At 37.6% G+C, this 22,962-nt stretch overlaps 1 protein-coding gene across 1 annotated transcript in view; it reads left to right on the forward strand.

Annotated features, from left to right (window-relative positions):
• SLC25A21 (solute carrier family 25 member 21) overlaps positions 1 to 22,962 on the forward strand; it is a 358,445-nt gene extending 335,483 nt beyond the window's left edge. The window contains exons 5-10 of the mRNA XM_065403051.1: positions 711 to 770; positions 3,872 to 3,979; positions 7,716 to 7,880; positions 17,269 to 17,450; positions 18,293 to 18,345; positions 21,308 to 22,962. Coding sequence (XP_065259123.1) covers positions 711 to 770; positions 3,872 to 3,979; positions 7,716 to 7,880; positions 17,269 to 17,450; positions 18,293 to 18,345; positions 21,308 to 21,369 — 630 coding nt within the window. The 3' untranslated portion in view covers positions 21,370 to 22,962. The remainder of the gene's footprint in view (positions 1 to 710; positions 771 to 3,871; positions 3,980 to 7,715; positions 7,881 to 17,268; positions 17,451 to 18,292; positions 18,346 to 21,307) is intronic.

Genomic DNA, 22,962 nt, shown 5'->3' on the forward strand with positions numbered 1-22,962 from the left:
CATCTCTCCCCTCAAGTTACAATACAAAAGGGCACTGATTGTGAAACTGATCCTCAGAGGAGTTGCAGATGCTCAGCACTTCTGAGGACCAGGCCCTTAAGCAAAAGTAGACAGTTCTGTGTGAGACTTATTTTTAAAGGCGGGTAGAAATTGGAAGAAAAATATCAGTTCATGGTGGAAGACTACAGAAAGATACACAAACTTCCATTCTGCAATTCTATCAGTTTGCATCTCTCTGATGAGAAGTGTACTAATATCAGACAAAATGGAAATAGTGTGGTTAATTTATTACAAAAAAGATTACATTAGCTATTCTATAACTTACATAAAAACGTCTGAAAATGAGCTGTTAGAGCAAAGGTTAGTAAATTGAAAGCAAGAACTATGTATTGGAAATCTTCTCTTGTGTACAATAGCTCATTGTCTTTAATTCCATTTGTGTTAACATTATGCCTTATTTACTAATAAAATCATTTGAAGGGCCTGATTCTCCACTACCTTGTAGCTTAGGTAGTCATTTACACTTGTGCAAAGTGTGTGCAATGGTAGTGTTTTGCACTCCCTTTCCACAGGTATACATGACTACAGAGGGTATGAGACAGTGGAGAATCAGGCCTTCATTGTCTCTTTTTTCTAAATCAGATAAATAACTTATAATAAAATCTTCTAAACATTGCCGAGTTTTAAATGTAATTGTATTTAATTTATAGTTTTTCACCTTTGAACAATACAAGAAATTACTAGGACATGCTTCACTATCACCAGGATTGGTAAGTGTAAATACATAATTAGGGTTTTTGTTCATTTAAGGAAATATTGGATGTCCCTCTACCCCTCCCCAAAAGTAAAAGGACCAAGATACTTAGTGTGATGCCACAGTGAAATACAACAGAAAAAACATGCCAGGTATCTGAGCTGCAGATAGCAGATAGCAGGGCCGGCTCCAGGCACCAGCCCACCAAGCAGGTGCTTGGGGCGGCCAAGGGGAAGGGGCGGCACGTCGGGCTGTTCGGCGGCAATTCGGCGGCGGGTCCCTCTCGGAAGGAAGCACCTGCCGCCAAATTCCCGCCGAAGAAGAAAGCGGCGCGGTGGAGCTGCCGCCGGAGTGCCGCCAATCGCAATGGTGATCGCGGCTTTTTTTTTTTTTTTTACCGCCACTTGGGGCAGCAAAAACCCTGGAGCCGATCCTGGCAGATATGAAGGTGTGGCCTTGGAAAACATGGGAAGAGTCCAAAAGCTAAAGTATAATGTGTGATATCCTGGAAACATCAATAAGTTACCATAGTAAATACATTTCAGTTGCAGCTGGTCAAAAAATGGAAAAACTCATTTTGTAAAAAAAATTTCAAAGTTCAAAATTTTCAAGTTTCAAAGTTTTCATTTTGAAGTGGTCAAAACATTGTTTATTTTTAGATATTTTGGGAAATGTATTTATTAGAGGCACCATTGAAAATGTTATTGAAATGGTTATTGACATTTTTTGTTTATCAAAACCCAGCTTTTCATTAAATGAAAATGTTGCTAACCTTTTCAGTAACTTTTTTTGGTAAACAAAAAATGTCAACAGCCATTTTTATATCATTTTCTATAATATTTTCAATAACAAATGTGAAAAAGGGCACAATGCTGTTTTCTGGGGAAAACAAAGAATGTCAACAATTTTCATGTGGTTTTTTTTAAAAAAGGCTATTTTTAATAGAAAAGTTTTTGTCTGAAAAATATCAACCAGATTTCATTTAAATGTTTCTACTTTTAATCTCTTGCCTCCTGTCTACTCCCTTTTTTTAAATACTGGCATGCATAAAACACCTCACACTTTGTAGAGACACCTGTGTTCTGTTTATAATAATCCATGTATCTGAGTTTTAAGCAAGACTAAAAATATTTGAATTACTTGGAAAAGGTCATGTAATAAATAATAAAATCCTGAACATCTGGATTATAGATTTTGTGGTCAGGTGAGTTTGGGATTAGAATTCTTTTTACAGTTTTGGTTCCTGGGATGGAAGTTTGTGATAGACAAAGAAAATATATGGTCACTTGTCTTGTAAGAATACGTGCCTGTATTAGACTATACTGTGCCTGCTAAAGGGTGTAAAAAATAGAGAGGAAACCTTTAGTTTATCATTACCCCTGGTACTGTCTGTGTGACACCACATGCTGCTGCCCTTCTCATGCAGGACGGTAAACTCTTCACATGAAACTTCCTCCTCTTAAGTACTCCATTGGTGCTATGGTTGTTTACAGTCCCCTCATGTTGTCAGCAGACTCCCTCTTTCTTAATGTGCAATGGAGAAGCTGTCATTCGCATCCCTGGCAAGTGGAAAGAGCAGGTTTCAGGTTTTTTGGTGTATTGCCACCCTTTCCCAAGAACAGCATGCTGAAAACTAGTAAACATACAGCATACGTTCTTAACAAAGAGCAGCTTTGATTCGTATAGCAGCTGTACTGGGCAACAAACATCCCAATAATTTTTTTAATGAATAATGCCGCTTTCATTACATTGCTATCGTTTTCAGTTACACTTAGGGCTCTCTTGTGGCTTAAATGCCATAGCCAGGGTGGGGGGTGAGGGACAAGGATCTTAGAGGTTTTCTATGTACCTCCAGGCTGAGACAGGCGGAATACCTCCAGGTCTTCTGGCAGAGCTCATGTCAAGGAAGCATGTCCCTTTGAAAGGGAGAAACAAGTGTTTCCACCCTCTTCCCCTTGGCTTCAGACCGACAACTGATAATGAAGGAGTGGGGCCATGCTCCCATCCCATGAGGGGAATATAGTCCTACTGGCAGCATTGCCAGTGTTCTGGGTGCAGAATGGCTGGGATTGAGACTGCCCCTGTATAAGTGAACAAAGAGTTAAAGGCTCCTGCCACCCTCTACCTTCTTGAATACTCATTCAGAGTCAGCCACAGTCTGGCCCCATGTGAGCTGAATGGAATGTTTTCCTGACTATCGCTTTCCTCCCACCATGGTTCTTTTCCTATTTCAGCCAGTATACTCCATATACTATGCTGTGGGTTTAAGGTGGTAGAGGAGCAGGAGGGTCCTTATAAGTGGCTGGCACTGGAGACTAAAACAAAGAAACAAACAGCCCAAGATTAATTATTTTGAATTTTCTTAACTGCTCTGAATATTTAGCTGTTGTTTATCTTTTATGAACAAAGTAAACCATTTTTTATCTTTCTAAATATGGCGTATTCTACCTGAGTGCAAAGCACAGGCCTTACTCAGGGCCATACTGTGCCATCGATTTTTGAGCAGATGGGGTGAATTCACCCCAGTGAAGGGGGCCAGCACCAGCCCTCTGCACCACTTAAGTCTTCTCAGGGTTGAAATTTACCCATGGAGAATTTTCCTTCTAAGTGGTCATTTAGCTTGAGTAAGTGCTTCACAGTTTAGCCCGGAATATTCGTTACTTTTACTATATTTTAAGTGCATTTGATTTAATGCTGAATACACAGAAGTTTTTTAAAGTATTACATAGCTACATTTATATTTTAAAAAACCAAAATTATTATTCATTGCGTTCAAACTCCACCCAAATATAACATGGGAACATTATTTTTCCATGTATGCATCTTAAATCAGTAACACAGCTTTCCTTCCAGCTAGAGAGAATTCGTTGTTGATAGGACTTTGACGTTTTATTTTGAATTTTTGGAATGTGGTTTTGGTTTTTGTAATTTCTTCTTCATCAACTGTCAACATCTAATCAAGGGCTAAAGCTGTTTAGTAATGGTATACTGCTGCTTTAGTGTAGGTCTCTCCATTTTCATCATATCATTCAGCTTCATCATGTGATGTATGGGACATTTTACCACAGTGCTCATGAAAACTTGATTTTTAAGTATTGATTGATTTAATTTCCCTAGACGTTTGCTGTTGCTGGTCTGGGATCTGGATTAACAGAAGCGGTTGTGGTTAACCCTTTTGAAGTAGTAAAGGTTAGCTTACAGGCAAATCGGAATGCTTTCACAGAGGTATGGTAACTGTTCCATTCTTTTTTCAAAACTTTGTTAAATATAAGAAATACTTTAAAGTTAATTTTAATATTTAATCAGAATCTCTATGCTCATTGTAGAAAACTTTCTCTGAGGCTGTTTGGATGAAATAATGATATTCCCTCTAAGCAATGCTGTTTTAACAAAGGTGGAATAGGAAACTTTGCTGACAAAATATATATATATCTATATAGGGAAAGTACTTAGTTGCACATTAGGAGCCAGATGTTTTACTTCTCTTTGTGATGCTCTTACAACACCCATATGAGATACAAAAATACTGTTATCACCTTTTTACAGATGGGGAACTGGGGCATAGAAAGAGGTTAAGTGACTTACCTAAGGTTACACAGAAAGTGTGACAGAGCAGGGACTTGAACCTATGTCTCCTGTAGCCTAGGTTAACACTCTAACCACTGGACCCTCCTTCCTCCATGGTCAATAGGGCCACAGAGAATACTGTAGGGAAAGTAAAGTGATTGGGGCACTGGAAAGATGATCCATGAGACGATCTTTCTCTCTTATGACATGGTGGGTAATATGAAAAAATTGTGAACCAGTATTACAATCTGTCAGTTCCGTGAACAAATAATCAGACCTTCTTTATACCTCTGCAGATACAATTGGCCTGCCTCAATACAAACTTTTCCTTTTGAGTATAAATGTATTAATACCACATTGTGAGCAAACTAGTTCCAGCAGCACTAAATGGGAACACAACATCCTCTCCGCACATAAATTCCAGAGACTTTATTCTCCCTCGCAGGGTTTTTAATCCACCTCACTGCTTTTTTTTGCAGTGAGTTATAATTAATTATTCCCCCCAAATGAAACCTATATCCTCTACGCTTTTCTCCTCTGATCTTAAAAAAAAAAAAAATCAGTGATATTCCTCATTGCAATTTTTCTAGAAAATCAAAGCTTCAATTTTTGAAATCAAAGCTCTTTGAGTTTAAAAAAAGGGAATCAAAATACACTTATGCTTAATGAAAATGCTAACAACACCCTTATTGCAGTACTATGGTTATGTCATAGTCATTCATGTAAAATTTTCAAAAGCACCTAAGTGAGACCTAATTGACCACCTAGGGACCTAATTCCCATTGAAAATCAAATATGTTTTTATTTGTCCTATTGAAAAAAAAAGTCAATGAGACTGAGTCACTTAGGTACTTTGTAAATTTTACTAACATTTTATGTAACTAAAAATATAATGCCAGATAATTCACTGATGTAAATTGGCTGAACTCTATGGACTTCAATAGAGCTGTGTTGATTTCTACCAGCTGAGGATCTGTCTCAGTCCTGTTTAAATATGCTAAAGAATATTCTAAGCTAAAGGAGATGTCAGAAATATAAGACATTATATTTTTTCTTTTAAAAAATCTTAACTTACCAAAATTCCAGACCTACTTCCTCATGAGTAGCATGTGCTTGTTACTACCTTCTATATGATGTATCCTCACTCTGTAACAATGCAGTGTTTTTCTAATAGGATTAAGCAGTGTCTGCACTTATCCCATTGTGTAGTTCATGCCATGTGATGAACCTTAATGCAAACATATTATGTTGGCTGTTACCTTTAAATAAGAAATATAGCCTATTTCAAGGAACAAGGGAGACTGCACACCAATAGTGTGCTGACCATTGGATTGTTCTGTGATATCTGAGCATCTTTCTAGGGTTGATTGGTTTAAAGAGGAAGGCCCCCAGATTTGACACAGCAGCACTCTGACATCATGGAATTCCCCTAATAAAAACATTGCAGTGGGTATTTATCAATGGCCAAATGCTAGCAGCCGTACCACATTGGATCTTTTCAGGTTTCAAAAGCTAACCAAGGTCAGACCTGTGTTTTGCCAAGGAAAATCATCTGCTGCCCAAACTGGCATCAGGTGTTCAGCAGCTGGCATCCCTTCCCCTCTGAGTCATTAGTAAATCAGTAATCCAGCTTAATGCCAGTGGGCACTGTATTGTTGAAGTTGCCTTCTTTAGCAGAGACTTGAAACTGAGTTCATGACTGCTGGTTATCTTTAAAGATCCAATCTTAATTTTTCCAAGAGCAAAGACATTAATCCTTGTGTCCTGATCAAATTCTAGTTTGAATATCTGCATTCAGTGTATAGATGCTCATCTACAGTAAAGAGCTTTGATATCTTTGCGTGTAGCTAGAAAAGTAAATCATGATGATAAAATAGGGTTTGTTTTCTATTTCTACGGACAGAGATGGATAGCAGAGCATCAGCAGGTCAATATTAGTTACTAAATATGCAAAGGACAAATGAACCTAAATAGTAAAAGAAAAGAAAACTTGGCTGTAACCTAAATAAGCAGTAACCTGTTGTGTTGGATATAATTGGGATCATTTGGCTGATGATATTGATCTGCCAGAGTGATATTTTCAAATGGAAGCCCATTAAACAAATAAGTATATTGAAATCAGCAGTGTTTACAGAGTTCTAGTCAAAATTGTTCTACATTTTCCTGTTTAAGCATACTAGTGGAAGTAATGTTTTGCCTTTCTAATTAAATATTTGGTTATACAAAGGTGGCATTATGTTTTAGTGAAAACCAAGGACAAGTCAGCAAACAGGCTTTTTAAATGACCTTTTTAATACTTGTAACTTAAAGCAAAGAGCTAAAATGTCAATGTTGACCTGTGAAAGTAATTCACTGTACCAAATCTAATACAACACATTTGGGAACATGGGACTTGCCATGTGGCATCAAATGTGCATCTATTCTGATGGCCTGTCAAACAGCAGCCAATACCAGATGCCTCAAAGGAAGGTGCTAGAATCTTTGTAATGGATAATTAGGTAATAACCTGCCCATAGAGGAAATTTCTTCTTAGCGTTCATTAGTTAGTGGTTGTCTTATGCCCTGAAGTAAGAGGGTTTCTATCCCTTGTGGCCAGGATTTTCAGAACAGGATATCTTAAATGAGATTCCTAAATCTAGATTAGGGAATTTAAATAAGTGGCCTGATTTTCAAAATCCAACAGCTCCCAATAGAGTAAAGTATTTCATTAGAGAGGCAAACCATGATTTCCATTAGGACGTGTAAGCAGGAAAATGGAGAACCATTTTGACTAGATCTCAAACACTAATTTCAATATACTTATAATAAATATAGACCAAGATTTTCAAAATTATTTGCCTAAAGTTAGGCTCTTAAATCCATACTGAGGCATTTTCAAATACACTTTGTATGTGGCTTTTCATCTACTGCAACCTTAGCAACACAGCGTCTCTGCTGATAACAGTATTGCCAACCCCACGCATTCAAAAATTATGAGTTGGACAACAAAAATTCATGAGATTGGTAGAAGGATCATGAGATTTCAAAACATACGAATTTTTCTTCACCTGCTGGTTTTTGAGCCCTTAGGATACATTTGGGTCATGGATTCAAGCTTTTCTCTGAAACCATGAGGGTTAGAAACCATTTTTTGTTTGTTTGTTTGTTTGTTTGTTTGTTTGTTTGTTTGTTTGTTTGTTTGTTTTTAATGAAAATTGTGATTCTCACATAACCTCAAGATTCCAGGGGCTGGAGCTTTAAGAAAACCCACCAAATATTTTGAGACTCATGATAAAATCACAAGAGTAGGTAACACCTTGATAGTTGTCTGGTTTGAAATGAGGCTCTGTGGATAATTTACTACACTTACTGTTTGTAAAGATGATTTCTTCTTTCTTTTGTTTTACATGTACAGCAATCATCAACCTTTGTCCAAGCACGGCGAATTATTACAACTGAGGGCTTAGGATTCCGTGGACTCAACAAAGGCCTCACTGCAACATTGGGCCGCCATGGAGTTTTTAATATGGTTTACTTTGGATTCTACTTCAACGTCAAAAACATTATTCCAGTCAATGAGGTAAGTGCTTTGTACTGTATAAAAGACAAAAAGATAGTCATAAACAGGGCAATGTAATTGACATTCTACCTTTCCTTGCAATGCTGTGGTCTTTTCAGAGAGACATTTTGCTCTAGTTGTCTATTTTTGGAAGTCCTACAAAGTTTTATTTTCTGTAGCAAAACAAGAATTTGCAATTCTCATTTTTTAAGCAAAGTGAGCTACAAGCAATTCTGTAAAATATGCATGTCCTGAATTCTCATTTACACAAAGGCCATTTTGTACCGTTCTGGCAGCGTAAAGATGCTAGGAAATGGGAGTAAATTACATTTATATTTACATTAGGCATCTTAGTTTGAAAAGCTTGTCCTAAGTGCTTATCTGTGGTAGTCAATAGATATTAGTGCTACATGAAGTAACATCCAAAATGGCTCAGAAGGGTAAAAATTAAATTCTGTAGAACATCTACCTTCAGTATGAAAAGCAGAGTGAAACAAAGTATTAAGAGAAAACTAAACTAGATTGTCACCTAAGTAAGCAGTAACATGCTGTACTGGATTTAATTGGGATCCTTTGGATGAAGCTGTTAATCTGCCAGGATGATATTTTGAAATGAAAGTCCATTAAGCAAATTAAGTATTTTGGATATAGCAGTGTTTACAGAGTTCAGGGGGCTCAGCTTTCTGTGGTGCAGAAGCTTCAAGAGATTGTGTCTGCTAGCTGTACACTGGACCTACTTATTCCAGACACAGATCAGCCGGTGCTCAAGGATAACAAGATAAATTCACCTGTGTATAGAAGGCCAGTCTCGCAATAGTATTTAAATGGGACTTTAAGTGGTGTATAGACCTTGTGTTATCTACATCGAGGGTGAATTTCACCATGATGAGTAAATTAAACAGAAAGCCTTTGTAGCTGGAATGGCACATAAAACAATTTTATTAAAATAGGCTTACAGACTTCTGTATTATATAACAAAGAGAAAATTCACTAATGTAAAGAATTATTGTACCAGCAACTTCCTAAAGAATTGTATGAGCAACAACTAATGATTTATTAATAGCTTCAGTGTTGTACTTAATGAACTGTGTTTTCACTAATGCAAAACTAAAGCTATGATGACAATTTAAACAACCACAGGTGTAATATCTGGTGATATTCATATAAGAAACTGTAATTTACATCAAAAGGTACCTGTTTCGATTCCCATATAAAGCAGCACCCGTTTTTCTGCACTTTTAAGTAGCCTGGTATTTTTGTAGTCGAATGAGGAAAAGATCAATTTACTTATTTGCAAATTCTTACTGTAAATTGAATTGTTCAAGAGCAACTAACATGCAAGTTTCCACAGGTTTCTTTTAGTATGTTTAAACATAATCTAACAATACACATTCAGAATGTATTCCAAAAGCTCTAAGCACATGCATACCTTGACATTAATTTAGAAGTATTTTCCTTGCCAAGAAGATTAAAAAATTCTGTGTAACTAGTGAATGTTTTCATGTATATTTTTCATGATACCTATCACCAGTTTACATATTTTTAGAGTATTGTAAATTTCAAAATATGAAAAGTCAGATACTCTTAAGGACATGGAGGGTCAGGCATATCTTCTAGGAAATAACAAAGAGTTCCTGCCTGCTAATCAAGGGATAGTGATAGGGTTTGGCTTAACAACTATTTGCTAATCTTTTAGAGTAAAATAAAATGTCATAAGAAGCTGTTATTGCATTATGAGGGAGAGGAGAGTTCAGAGTTTATATAGATTTTGTATGATGCAATAGATTATTCAGATCTGGAGACATACATTTTATGTATGATTTTAAATCTAAGGGGAGTGAGTTTGGTGGCCAGAATCCACCTACTTGTCCTCGGTGTACAAGTACACCACAATCAGAAGACAGATTTCTTCAAGGGTGTAGCCAGTTACAGGATTAGATTGCATTAACTGCAATTGTGTAGAGAAGTTTGCACAGGGCCTGACAACAATAGGTCTGACCCAACTCTCATTGAAGTCAGTGAGAATCTTTCCACTGATTTTAATGGGAGTTGGATCAGGCCTCAAATGCCAGCTGTACGTCTAATATGCAAGCATTATGTCTCACATATTCGTGAACACAGAACTCCACTTCAGCATTTGGAGAACAGAAAAAATCAATAATTCTTTGTAATCTGTAATCTAATCCTTTTTCATCAGTGGGAAAGCAATATAGATGCCAACAATTATCAAATATCTGGCTTGGGCTTGGTAGAATAAGCTGTTTCTCAGTAGGAGCAGAAAAGATTAGACTGTTTCAGCTTTTCAATTATTCTCAAGTATTTCATCACGAAAACCAATTTTTTCATTTCATATGCTTCCCAAGAAGAAAAACTCAAAGTAAGTCTTGTAATGCTGACAAGCATATAAAAACTGTGAAATAAAAATGGTACACTTTTTAAATAGCTCTGGCTCTTTACTATATATCTGCTGCTTACCATCTGTAACACAAGTGGAAAAATGTATCGAAATGTCCATATGAGCCTTTTAGCTGTCAACAGTGTTAAACTATGCATTAAATTTGCATCCCAATTAAGGATGTTTGCAGCTTATTTTGCCAAAAACAATAAACCTTTTGTGTTGAGTGCCTGGATGATATAAATGACATGTGTGGGTTGTAAGTCTTCAAAGTGAATAATTTTTCATATGTCCGGTCTATTTTGCTAAACAAACCATTTACAATCAACCTCCTGCTCTGTTTACTAAAAACAGAATAAACCAGACTTGTTCTATGTACCACTTACGTATAAACCACAGAGTATTAGCTTCTATACATCTGCACTAGCAATTGAATTGGTCTGTAATTTCTTTCACCTTGATTTTATAGCAGTTTGTTTATGCTACGCATTTCATAGACTTCCAATAGATTTCCCTTTGCTATTTTTATCATAGTTAGATTTGTTGGTAAATGTTAATTTCAAAATAACAAGTAAAATATTTGCTCACGACCACCTCTAAGTGGCAGTCACCCACCTTAACACTGCATTCCTAACACTTTCATAATAAGTCCTAAAAAATGGCCACCAAAAAAATTCAATTCTGGGCACAAATTGATCTATCCAGCTGCTGCAGATGTATGCTGTGTCACCTGTTAAAGGGGCTTTTGCACTCAGATGTGGGAGCTGATGAGTCAGTTGCTATGTCACAGAAAAGGCTCCCATATCTATTCTATTCTATTCTATTCTATTCTATTCTATTGTATATAGGTTCTTATACTGTGCTCGTCACTGTGGTATCTGAGCACCTTCCAATAGTGCATTAAGCAATGTGATTACACATCTGTCACATGGCATTTTTTCTCTCATTGGCTTTCCAGAGGGAGAAGTGTGTTCAGGAGTGTGTCTTGTTTTGATAGTGTGTGTGGGGTTCTTTGTAATATAAATATACCTGTCGCAATGTGTTTAAATTAGAGAAGGCAAGGTCAAACAAATGTGCCTTGCACTTGAAGCAGAAAGTGGTGAAGTTTGTGATGATCCTTAGTTTTGAGGGAGTTCATTCCACAGTCTCAGCCCACCCCCAGAGAAAGTTCTTTCTTCTACACAGACAAACTTTACCATTATTGTTGAGAGTTCCATTGTGGCCGAGAAGCGTAGTTGTTGACCACAATCTTCATCCCAGATCTTTTAAATTCCCCAGACCATGGAGCACTTTGAAGATAAGGACTGATACCTTGAACTTGATTCAAAATTCTATGGAAGGCCAGTATAGAGGGCAGAGGACAGGTCTGATGCACTCACAGTAGCCTGTGTTGCTGAGGAAACACTCTGCAGCATTCTATATTAGTTGGAGTTTCCTAAATGCTGAAGGTTTGATGACCAGATATATTGCTTTGCTGTAGTCCAGCTGGGAGGTGACAAAGGGATGAATGACTGAGGCCACGTCTTTGTCCTCCAGGATGGGACGGAGTCTCTTAGCCAAGTGAAGAAGATAGTAAGCAATACTTGTGGGTGCTGCTACGCGAAAGCTCAGTGCCAGCAAGGAATCCAAGAATATTCCTAGTCAATTGACTAAATTGATCATTTGTGGGTGTGTGTCATCAATCAACGGAGCCACAAGCTCTGCAAAATGCTTTCCTCTGACCACCAGTATCAGCTCTGTCTTGCTCAGGTTCAGCTCCAGTTTCAGCCAGCAAAGAAGAAAGAAGAGGCAGCAAAACCTGAGTGCTAAATTTGAAAAACAATAAAAGTCATCCAAGAATATGAGAGCAGAAGAATTTTCTTTTAGTTGTACACTACCCGGGACATTTTAAGAAACAGAGAAGCCCTATGTGGGGGGAAATTCTTGTTGGTGCAAGGTGCTGTAAAAAAATGGAGGCAGAGGATGATTATAAGGCACATTGGAGAAGACTGGGAAGCCAAGGAATGGTATTTCTCAAAGTTACAGTTCAACCTGAAATTTCAACACAAGATGTGAATTAGCAAGATAGTTACCCACCATCCCATTTGTCCAGGACCGTCCCAGCCTGTATGTCCTGCGAGCTGTGACAGCTGCAGCCTGGGTTGCTTTAAGTCTGCAAACATGTCCTCCCCCACCAGGAGATGCTATACTGAAAGGGAAGAGAGTCTGGCTAGTGAGTGCTTCTGCCTCAGTTACTCCAGTTCTGATGTCTCAGCACAGAGTTACTTAGGCAAGGAGCATAGCAAAGCAGAAGAATCAGGCCCACATCCAGATGGGGGAAGGAGGGGACAAAGCACAGCTGGGGATACAGGAGAGAGAAATTTTGACAAAATAAAAATTTGATGCAAACCAGACCCTTTTAAAAAATGTTGTCTCTGTTTTCTGACCAGCTGCACAAGGGGGACATTTGAGACAGAGGGCACAGACAGGGACATAGGATGTAGGGTGATGAGGTGGAAAAACCAGGACATTTTTTCTAGTGGAGGGGACTCACGGTGATTGGTTTTGATGGGCCCAGGGAGCAGGGCACCAAGAGGGTTTTGATGGCTGTGAGAGGAAGAGGTTGCCCACACCTGCTTTTTATATTTTCTACGCTCCCTTCTTCTATTTTTCCTTTTCATTACTTCCTACAAAAACTTGACAATGGTCCTGCTGCTGGTGCGTTGATACCACTGCCTACCCATGCTGACCAGTATTGCTTCCTTGTAATACCTCATCTGTCTGTCTGTATCCATTTCTTGTCTCATCTTATACTTAGATTGTAAGCACTTTGGGGCAGGGACAATTTTTTTGGTCTGTGTTTGTACAGCACCTAACACAATGGGGTCCTTGGTTCATGACTAGGGCTCCCAGGGCTCTACAGTGATACAAATAATAAACTGAATTCATACCGAATCTAGATTAAAAAGAAAGGAGTTTTGTATTTCACTGGGAGTTTGCACTGTGGGAAACTCCCAAGGCTGAAAAACAACTCACTCTGAGTGGATTGCCAGCAAGCTGCAGCTGTCCGCCACAGGAGCAAGTAGAAATGTTACTCTCAGGATTGTGACAACAGCTTTATGTCTGCAGTACATTCATCCCCCAAGGCTGTTGTGCATCTGCTTATACAATTAGTCATTTTTGTGGTCATTTTAGAGTATTTAAATGAGCAACTTTAGCAATGAGACTTTCAAAGAAGGGTTCTGAAGTGGCACAAATGTAGCCAGGGCATTCATTGCAAATAGAAGTGCAGTAGTGAGCATTGTAGGAGACCTTGTGCTACCAAGTCTCTTCCATGATGCTTTTACTTATTATATTCCACTAGTTCCTAGAGGCTCTGACTAAACACATAGTAAGATATAGCTTGTACCTCAAAGAGGTTACAGTGTAAATAGACAAGACAGACAAAGGGTGTGAAGGGAACCAAGATGCAGAGACTTGCCCAGGTGCAATGCTCTTTCCACTAGATTACGCTACCTCCCTATTATTTAGGATGTTATAGGGTGGGCACGGTAGGGACCTGAGAGACTAAAGAAAAACTTTTTTTTTCAGAGTTGATCAAATGTTTCCCAACCTAATTCGTTCATTTCTTGGTTGAATTTTGTAACATATAGTACATGTTTAAAACTTTGAAGAGTTGTTTGAGCACATTCTGCACTGATCACACCTCTGCAATCCCTTGGAACTCAATGGAAATGTTTGTGTGTAAGCCAATGCAGAATTTGGTCTCCTCCATTTGTATTTAAAAAAATCAGAAAATATCCTTCTTTTATACCAATAATTCCCTTAAATGGTGGGTTCAATTTGACATGCTGCCACAGCTGTTCCCTTCAAAGTCAGGCAACAGCGATTAGATGGTGCAGGGTCAGTGTACTGATATTGCAGCTCTAGAAACTTTGATTCAAATCCTGATCAGGTCACAAGTGAAAATTAATTTGATGGCCTCATCCTGGTCCGTAGTAGAGTCATAGCACCAAGTCACAAATATATAGAGAGAGGCAGTGTAGTCCTATGTATAGAGCAGAGAATGGGGGGGTCTGGCCTCTATATTCTATTCCTGGATTCTCCACTGACCCACTCAGTGACCTGGGGCAAATTTATTTAGTGTATGTATTTATTTCTTATGACTTATTTCAAATCACTTAACCCTTTTGTGTCTTACTTAACTCTTGAATATTCTGACTAGAATTTTCAAAGAAGTCTAAGAGACTTAGATGCCCAAATCCCATTGAAAATCACTGGGTTTGCTATATTATTCCTTTAGGCTCCTTTGAAAACACCAGGCTGTAATACTAATCTAGTCTTATTATTTATTCATCATGTATATTGTCATAAATGTACATAGTTCTTTACAGCAGAAGACCCATTCTTCCACAGTTAAATCAAGAGGGGTTACAAATTATTAATTAAAGCTTGGAAAGCATGTTGACATCCTTGCATATGAGGTACTATGTAAATGCAAAGTATTATTTATTCTAAGCTGTTTATCCTCAGCACCTCAGAAAATCAGCGAGGTGTCTCAAGAGGAACACCGTAAAATTAAATAAAAAAATCAGCGACAATTTTAAAAATATTGGCAGCAATTTGATAGGTAATAACAAAATAACACTTCCCACAGTTACAGTAAGGTCCATGTCCTTTGCCTAGAAACAGGATTTGATTATAATTAAAGATTCTTTGGCACAGATTCTGCCATCTTTACCTACACTGAGTAGGACCTTTCTCCACAAGTAGTCAGCATGGATGGAGAATCAGAGTCTCTGAATGTAATACTGCTGAATGCCCATGATGTTCAGGTTTCCACACCGGTTTCTGAACACCATTATACATGTGACTTTTAGTATTCATTGTAAAACAGGCAAATATAGTCTAATGTGATTTTTCAGTTACTCCATTGGTACATCCAGAAGTGCTGCATTTTGAATTAGATGTCTCCCTCCATAGTTTGGATCATCTCAGTCAAGGAGTTCTCTTATTTTGAAATAAAAGTGTCATATTTCAATTAGATTTGCATTGTTTTAACACTCTGGTGCATCATGGCATCTGTGATACTATTAATCCCAAAGCATATTACCCTGAAATTCAAAGCACCCCAATACACATGAGAACGCTCAACATTTCGAAAAGAGCTGACCTGCCAGGACATAGTACAAATGCAGTTGGCCCCAGGTTCAACATTTAATATTTAATAATTATTGCTTAACATTTGTATTACAGTAACACCTAGAATAGCAATTCACTGTGCTAGGTGCAGTGCAGACATGTAGTGAATGACACTACCTGCCCTAAAGAGCTTACTTCCCCAAAGGGGGATTCAGACTGTTTTACAGCCCTGAATATCAATGTGCCACTTGTCACCTCCTAGCTACAGTTGGTTTTAAAAGTTTTGTAAAACCTGAAATGTTGCAGGGTTCCCCAGCCTTAATTGTAATTGCACGCACACAGCTTGGATTTGTACAGATAGTCTGGACAATAATTTGCTGCTAAGCATTCTGGTGAGAACTTTGTGTAACGTTTAATTATAACAAAAGCTGTTTTACTCTTAGTTTAAAAGGGATTATCCAAGTAAATGCCCTCTATTGTGAAATTATATAGTTACTTTTTCTGTAACTAAATATAAGCACCCTGTTGATTTAAAAGCCTCTCTTTAAACTTACAACACACCTGCATGGAAGTCCAATGAATATTATGAAGTTGTAACTAATTTTCCTAGCTGCAAATCTGCGAAGGAAAACCTATTGACTGTTCCTACATTCAGTAACAAATGTAAGGCCACTATGTACCTCCTTTTTAGAATTCTTTTCATTAGGAATATGTATGGCTCAAATAACACCTTTAAAAGAAACCTTTGTTACTATTATTTTATTATTACATTTTTAATATTAAGCTGAATGTATGACATGGCATGATCCTATATTGTTTTACTATTGATTTGCTGTATGTTGAGTGCCTTCTTGCAAGACATGAAGGATGCATGAATGCAGTGCATGGTATGATATAAAAGGATTTTTGCTCTGTTGGCATAGAATGGAAGAACAGGGGCATAAAAAGTTATACGGACAGCCTAGGAAATTCATTATGACAGAGTTCACTGTGACTAACACTGTTCACAGAAATGGGATTAGACTTTGTTAAAGAAAATTTGACTCTCAAATAAACTGAGTACTTTGATGTCATAGAGAATGCCAAGGTAGAAAGATTTTCTAAGGGAATCCAGTAAAGCACAATTGGATCATTTAGTTTCAAACAGAGAAAGAACAAAATGTTTTAAGGTCTGCTTTATAATCTGTTTCTATCTTTTATCATGAAAGAATAGTAGGGTTTAAAAACAATGAGTTGTAAATTCTTCAGCCAATTAGTTTAGTGAGTTACTACTGTTTATAATGCACAGAACGTTGAAGGCTGTTTTGCAGTTGCACCAAGTTGGATTGTTAATAACAGGAAACTAGCACTTCTCAGTACAGTGGATCAGCTACATGTGAAAATAAATGTAAAAAACCTGGAGGGGAATGGCAGCAGACTGAGATTAGCCTTTATTTAATTTAACATTTGGGGGTCCAACACACAAATGAGCATTTTAGTAGGCTTCATGGTGGAAGTTGCTGTCATTTGTAAAATATTCTGGCCAATTAGCTAATAGTGTGCTTGGATTTCTCCTGTTTTGATACAGTAATACTAAGTACATTGTGAAGCCCAATTATACAAATCATCCCCATATGCCATACCAGTCTTTCTTTATGAACTGTGTTTATAAATCCTGTGTGAGGAAATGTGTACTTCAGCAATTTAGACCATGTGTAAAAACATAGCCAATAGGATTGTCAAGAAAACAAGTTCCAGCCTAGGAAATCCTAATGTGTTCCGCTAGAATAACATGAGTGTGTCGTGTTGTGCAAGTTTTCTGATTAAATGCATATTACTTTGTAGTGTTTAACCTATTTAGGTGCTTCCGTTTCCTTTTTCATTCATTCTTTCTTTCTTTTTCTTTCTTTTTAGGAGCCAACTTTGGAGTTCTTGAGAAAATTTGGAATTGGGCTAGTCTCAGGGACAATAGCCTCAATTATTAATATCCCTTTTGATGTTGCAAAAAGTAGGATTCAAGGGCCACAGCCAGAGCCTGGAGAGATCAAGTATAAAACCTGTTTTAAAACTATGGCAACAGTCTATAAAGAAGAAGGGTAAAACATTCTTATTTTAATAAAATGTCCAGGCCGCTGTTTTAGTGCATATGGGTCCACAAAACTGTGTTGTAATATGTCAGATTTGATGAGGGACATGAAACCACCTTGCATGTATGTGTCGAGAGAGTGCAATGTAACATTTTAGAGATGTATTTTAAATGTAAAAAGAAACCTCTTCCTATTTCAGCTGTAGGATTTTTCTTTTTTAATATTTGCAAAAATATTGTTATGTTTTTGAAATTTATGTCCCACAAATAAATGCCTAATAAATTTCAAGCACAGCATTTTTGCTTGGTAACAATAAAACTGACTCTTCACTTTGCAGATGCAAAATATCAGTAGAACAACAGAACACTTCACAGTTAAAAACTCTACTTGCAATTTCTGCATACAGTTATACATTGAGAATGATTGCTGAAATGCATGAATGGAGGACAGAACCTTTTGGCAATAACTTTCTCCAACTTTTTAAATATTTCTCAAGTGAGCAATGAGTTGTGGCTTTGATATTCAATTATAGCAGTCATTTTATCCATGTAATGCAGCTGTTGTTAACAGACTTGTCTTGAAAGTAAAAACCATCTCACTGATTAAAGTCATGTTTCTGATTGGATGGGATCACGGCATAGCTTTTGTACTGAACATTGATTAACTTTTTCTCTTCATCTGATCTGCCTCTGTAAAATGTTAAAATCCAGATACTGTCTGCTATTGGACATGTGTCATTCCAAATAATTGCTTAAAAGTGCTATGTCAGCATCTTAGCAAACATAAGATAAAATTCCATTCTGTTTGTAGAAAAATAATATTGTTTGAAACTTTTTTTCTTTCTGCTACAGGTTTTTGGCTTTGTACAAAGGGTTGGTTCCCAAGATCATGAGGCTTGGCCCAGGTAATTTTGCCTCCATTATTTTTGTCTCTTCTTTATTCTTGGTTTCTATTTCCTGTTTCCATTTAAATTTAAGACCCAACAGATAACAGTTAAACAAATGAAATACTGTACATAAATCTGTCGCTTAATATTTAAATTATTTATTTATTTTGATAAAAAAAACATTTGGATTTGTTGGGCTAAATTTCCCCTCAAAAAAGCACATTTGCATGTCTAAATTGGAATCCTGTGCACCCAACTACCTACTGGTGCATGCAGATGCCTGATCTGTGAACAAATCATGAGGCAAGAGGGGGTTTGGTTGTATGTGCGAATGGATGTATCCGCATATTTTTCAGGCACACTTTTGAAGATCTTTGAAGGATATGCTTATAGGAACAGTTAGTGTTAGTCCCCCACCCCTTGGGCCTGATTCTGTTACACTAAGGCTACTTCATGTTCTTTGGTAGTGTAAAGGTGCCTTAAAGTTGGCATAAGTGGCTCCCTGAGAACACCCTTTGTGCAGGGAGCCTCCCTAGCCAGGGCAGTATGGGCATAAGGGCTCTACACCAGCCTACTATGGGGGGGTGAAGCAGAGGCATGTAGAGGAAGAGCCAAAGTGCACTGTCCTCTAGTTATTTTCTGCTTCCAATGCCTGTAAGGGACAATGGGAAACAGAGTGTAAGTTTGAACAGACCTGGGGCCTTTTGAGTTTTGCCATTCCAAGCGGGCACTGCATGGCTGAGAGTGCAGGTACCGCAAATAGACCAGAATCTTATTCTCATGTAAATAAGTGTTTCCAGTTGGAGTAGGTGGTTTAATAGGCAAGGTTACACAGATTTAAAAGCCAATAGGTAACTGTGTCTGTTAACAGGATCTCTTCTGCCTGTGTTTCATGTTTTTCATTATAAAAAAGTATGAAATTTTCCTGTAAATGCTTGCGTGTTCCTGTAAATGATTTTCTCCAGCCAAAAGCTAGACGGTGCCTGGCCTTTGTGCAGTTTCAGAGAAGGGTGGGGCACAGGGAATCCAGATACAATCCAGGGAGCACATAGCCTTCTCCTTCCTAATACACCCACGATGGGCAGGGAGGAGGAAGATCCCCGCTTTCCTTGTCCCAGCCAGCACAGCTAAGTTTGTAATGAAGGACTTGATTCCAGAAGGTGCTGGCCACTCTGCCCCAGATCCAGCAAAGCAATTAAGCATGTGCTTAACTTTAAGCCCATGAGTAGTCCCATTGACTAATATATAGATTTTGCTGTCTGAATGAAATAAGAAAACAATTTTAATTGTGGCTGAAAAGGTAAGTCCATCTGTCTACAGCATAAATAGTTTGAGTAAGAGAGCTGTACAAAAAAACTCACACTATCTAAGTACTTGAAATCAGCCCTGTGTGAGTTCAAACTGTATCTGCAAATGAGTATGGCTTTGCCAAACTGTCTGCGAAAGCCTTTTGCAATTCTATCTCTCCCCCCCCCCCTCCAAATCTGGCTATCTGTGAACTTTATTAGGCTGCTATTTGTAGTGTATTTCAAGTCTGAGCATGGTTTGCTGGAATAAGTCACATGGCATTTCTATGTCCCTGATTGTCTGAGCCTATCCCATGGGAACAGAAAGGTCAGTTCAGTTCATTAGAAGATGTTTTTATTTGGTTTTTCAGAGATGCTGCATTCTAATTAAGCTATCTGATCCAACAGGCAAAATTAGGGAAAAAAGAAAAGCTTTGGGCCCTACTCGGTTATTACAATCGAGGTTGGGCTACATTTACTTGTATTGGGTAGAGCCTTTCAATTATCTTTCATCATTTCCCCAATGTATAGGCCTCTTCATATGCTATGCAGAGGCCTATATATGCCTTCTGAAAATCCACCTTGTTAGAAACTGTCAGGTCTTTTTATTTAACTTGCATAATAATTATAGCCCAGTCTTAGAATGGCATACTTGTTTCTCTCAGATCAGAGTTCCCTCATTGCATTAGTGCTGAAGCTTAATCACACTTTTGATTCTACCAGTATCAATCCATTAACCCCACATTTTGCCTGTGGATTCACGAGATATAACTGTGGGAAGACTAGATTCAATTCCGGTATAATGATTTTCAAATTACAGGTCCTGTAAAACCATCCAACCCAATTTTCAAACAAAACATTTGATAAGCCTTTTCAAATCTTACTTGCAAGGATTTTCATAATTCTGGTGAAGAATTTGTGTCTTTTCATTCAATTCTTTTCATGTCCAAATCTTTCTCCCTCTCTCTATATATATTTTGCAGATCAAGAGTTTTGTCTGTACCATAGCTAAAAAAATAAAATAAACATCTGCTGAAAATTTTTAGAAAAAAGTATGAAAAATATGTAAGAAAATTGCATTTAAAAGCAAGGGTGCTCTTGATTTAATTTACAAGCTTTTCACATTGACTTTGTGTTGCAGTGTTAGGTAAATTTTGTATAGTTTAAGAACTGTTTTTAATAGGCAGCAGGTTTAAAACAAATACAAGGAAGTTCTTCTTCATGCAGCGCACAGTCAACTTGTGGAACTCCTTACCTGAGGAGGTTGTGAAGGCTAGGACTATAACAGCGTTTAAAAGAGAACTGGATAAATTCATGGTGGTTAAGTCCATTAATGGCTATTAGCCAGGATGGGTAAGGAATGGTGTCCCTAGACTCTGTTTGTCAGAGGGTGGAGATGGATGGCAGAAGAGAGATCACTTGATCATTGCCTGTTAGGTCCACTCCCTCTGGGGCACCTGGCATTGGCCACTGTCGGTAGACAGGATTCTGGGCTAGATGGACCTTTGGTCTGACCCGGTACGGCCATTCTTATGTTCTAACTGGTGATTGGGTAGAATCCAGAGAGTTTTTGCTAATACAGTTTCATTATATTTCAATTTACAATTTCAGTACAGGAGAAATGACACAATATATGTCCTGCAAAATGTCGAAGGGATCTAATTTGATACTTAAGATAATGTCCTCTTTTCTAGGTGGTGCAGTGATGCTTTTGGTTTATGAATATGCTTATGCATGGCTTCAGGAGAACTGGTGATCAGAAGTACTGCTTCTAAAACAATGTACTGTTTGAAATTATGTACCTGATAAATGTAACATGTTATGATATAAAGGACATGAGTAAAGCAAAATATAAGAGGCACTCATGCTACAGTTCTCTTTGATATGAATGAGAGTTGAAGGCACTCATCAGTTTGCAGGATTGGGCCCTATGGCCCTGATCCAGCAGCGCATTTTGGCACAGGCTTAGCTTTAAGCACTGATGTGCTCCTTTGCTTTGCTGGATCAGGGCCGTAGTGATCAAGAAAAAATGGTAACACGGGAACAAGTTAATTTCTCAAGAACAAACTAAATGTAATGGACAGTAAATTATGTCATTTAGTAAATGCATCAATTTTTTAACTAGTGGTTGTTAAAATGTCAGGTTAAGTTTCTTGATAGGTGAACTCAGCAGGAAAAGTTCATTAATCATGAGGATGCCAAATCCTACGCTGGTATAAATTGTCATGGCACCATTGACTTTCAAGTTGAGGACCTGGCCCATGCTTTGCAAATCTGAAGTAAATCCTGGGTCTGATCATACAGTTCTAACACAGTATGGGAGCAATGCTTGGAAAAGGATGGCTGGATTGCCCCCATACCTCAAATAATACCTACTGCCAAACATTCTGCATAGTCTCAGTTATACATTGAATATTATCCTTATTTCAAACATGTCATAGAAAGATGATGAGCATAATTCAATTTACCTAAATTCTGTCCTCACATAAAAGTGTACAACAACCATAGAAGTCAGTGAAGTAGACAATAAATAAACAAACAGGCAATTTAATTCATTTTGGACGTATAAGGCCAGATTGTGAACCCACATTGTGAGTAGTTATTCACATGAGTAGTCCCATTGACTCCTGCCCAACAGTAATCATTTGAAAACTACACAAAAATGTTCAGAGGTGAGATCCTAGCCCCACTGAAGTCATGCAAAATTCCCATTGATTTCAATGGGGCCAACATTTCACCCTAAGTGTTTTTATTTCCAGATTTAAAAAAACAAATAAAAAGATACAAGAGAAAAATGTATGAACACCCTTTTATTTGCTGTTAATGTGAGAATAAAAAATATATCAGTAAGCCTATATAATTCATTTCAGTGTATATGTGTGTGTGTGTGTTTCGAGAAGTTGACAGAGAATACTTGACCTTGAAGGGTAAAGGTGGGTGAGGAGTGGGTAGCAAGGTTTTCTTTTCTTTAGATTGTAATACATTTTTCAACACCTCACGACCACCCTGACTGCCTATCGTGACCCCCTTGGGGTTAAGAAACAGTGTTCTATACTGATATCCCATATGCAGTCTTAATTAGATAACCATAAGCCTTTCTGAAAAATAAATACTGAACATTGTTATGAAGTTAAACATGTTTGCTTTCCCAGATATTCAGTATAACTTAGCTCATTTTTCAAATACATTTTCCTACTTTTTTCTGTTTTAAATTGCCGTTTGAAATGGGATATACTAAATTTCTGTCATGTTTATTGAAGACAAAGTCTAACTTCATGTACTGTACCACCTTTCTATTGATGTTCAAGTGCTGTCTTCTTAAATACTCGAAGAGCTGTATTTCTTTCAC

Source organism: Emys orbicularis, chromosome 4 (genome assembly GCF_028017835.1).
Source record: "Emys orbicularis isolate rEmyOrb1 chromosome 4, rEmyOrb1.hap1, whole genome shotgun sequence".
Classification (NCBI taxonomy): domain Eukaryota; kingdom Metazoa; phylum Chordata; order Testudines; family Emydidae; genus Emys; species Emys orbicularis.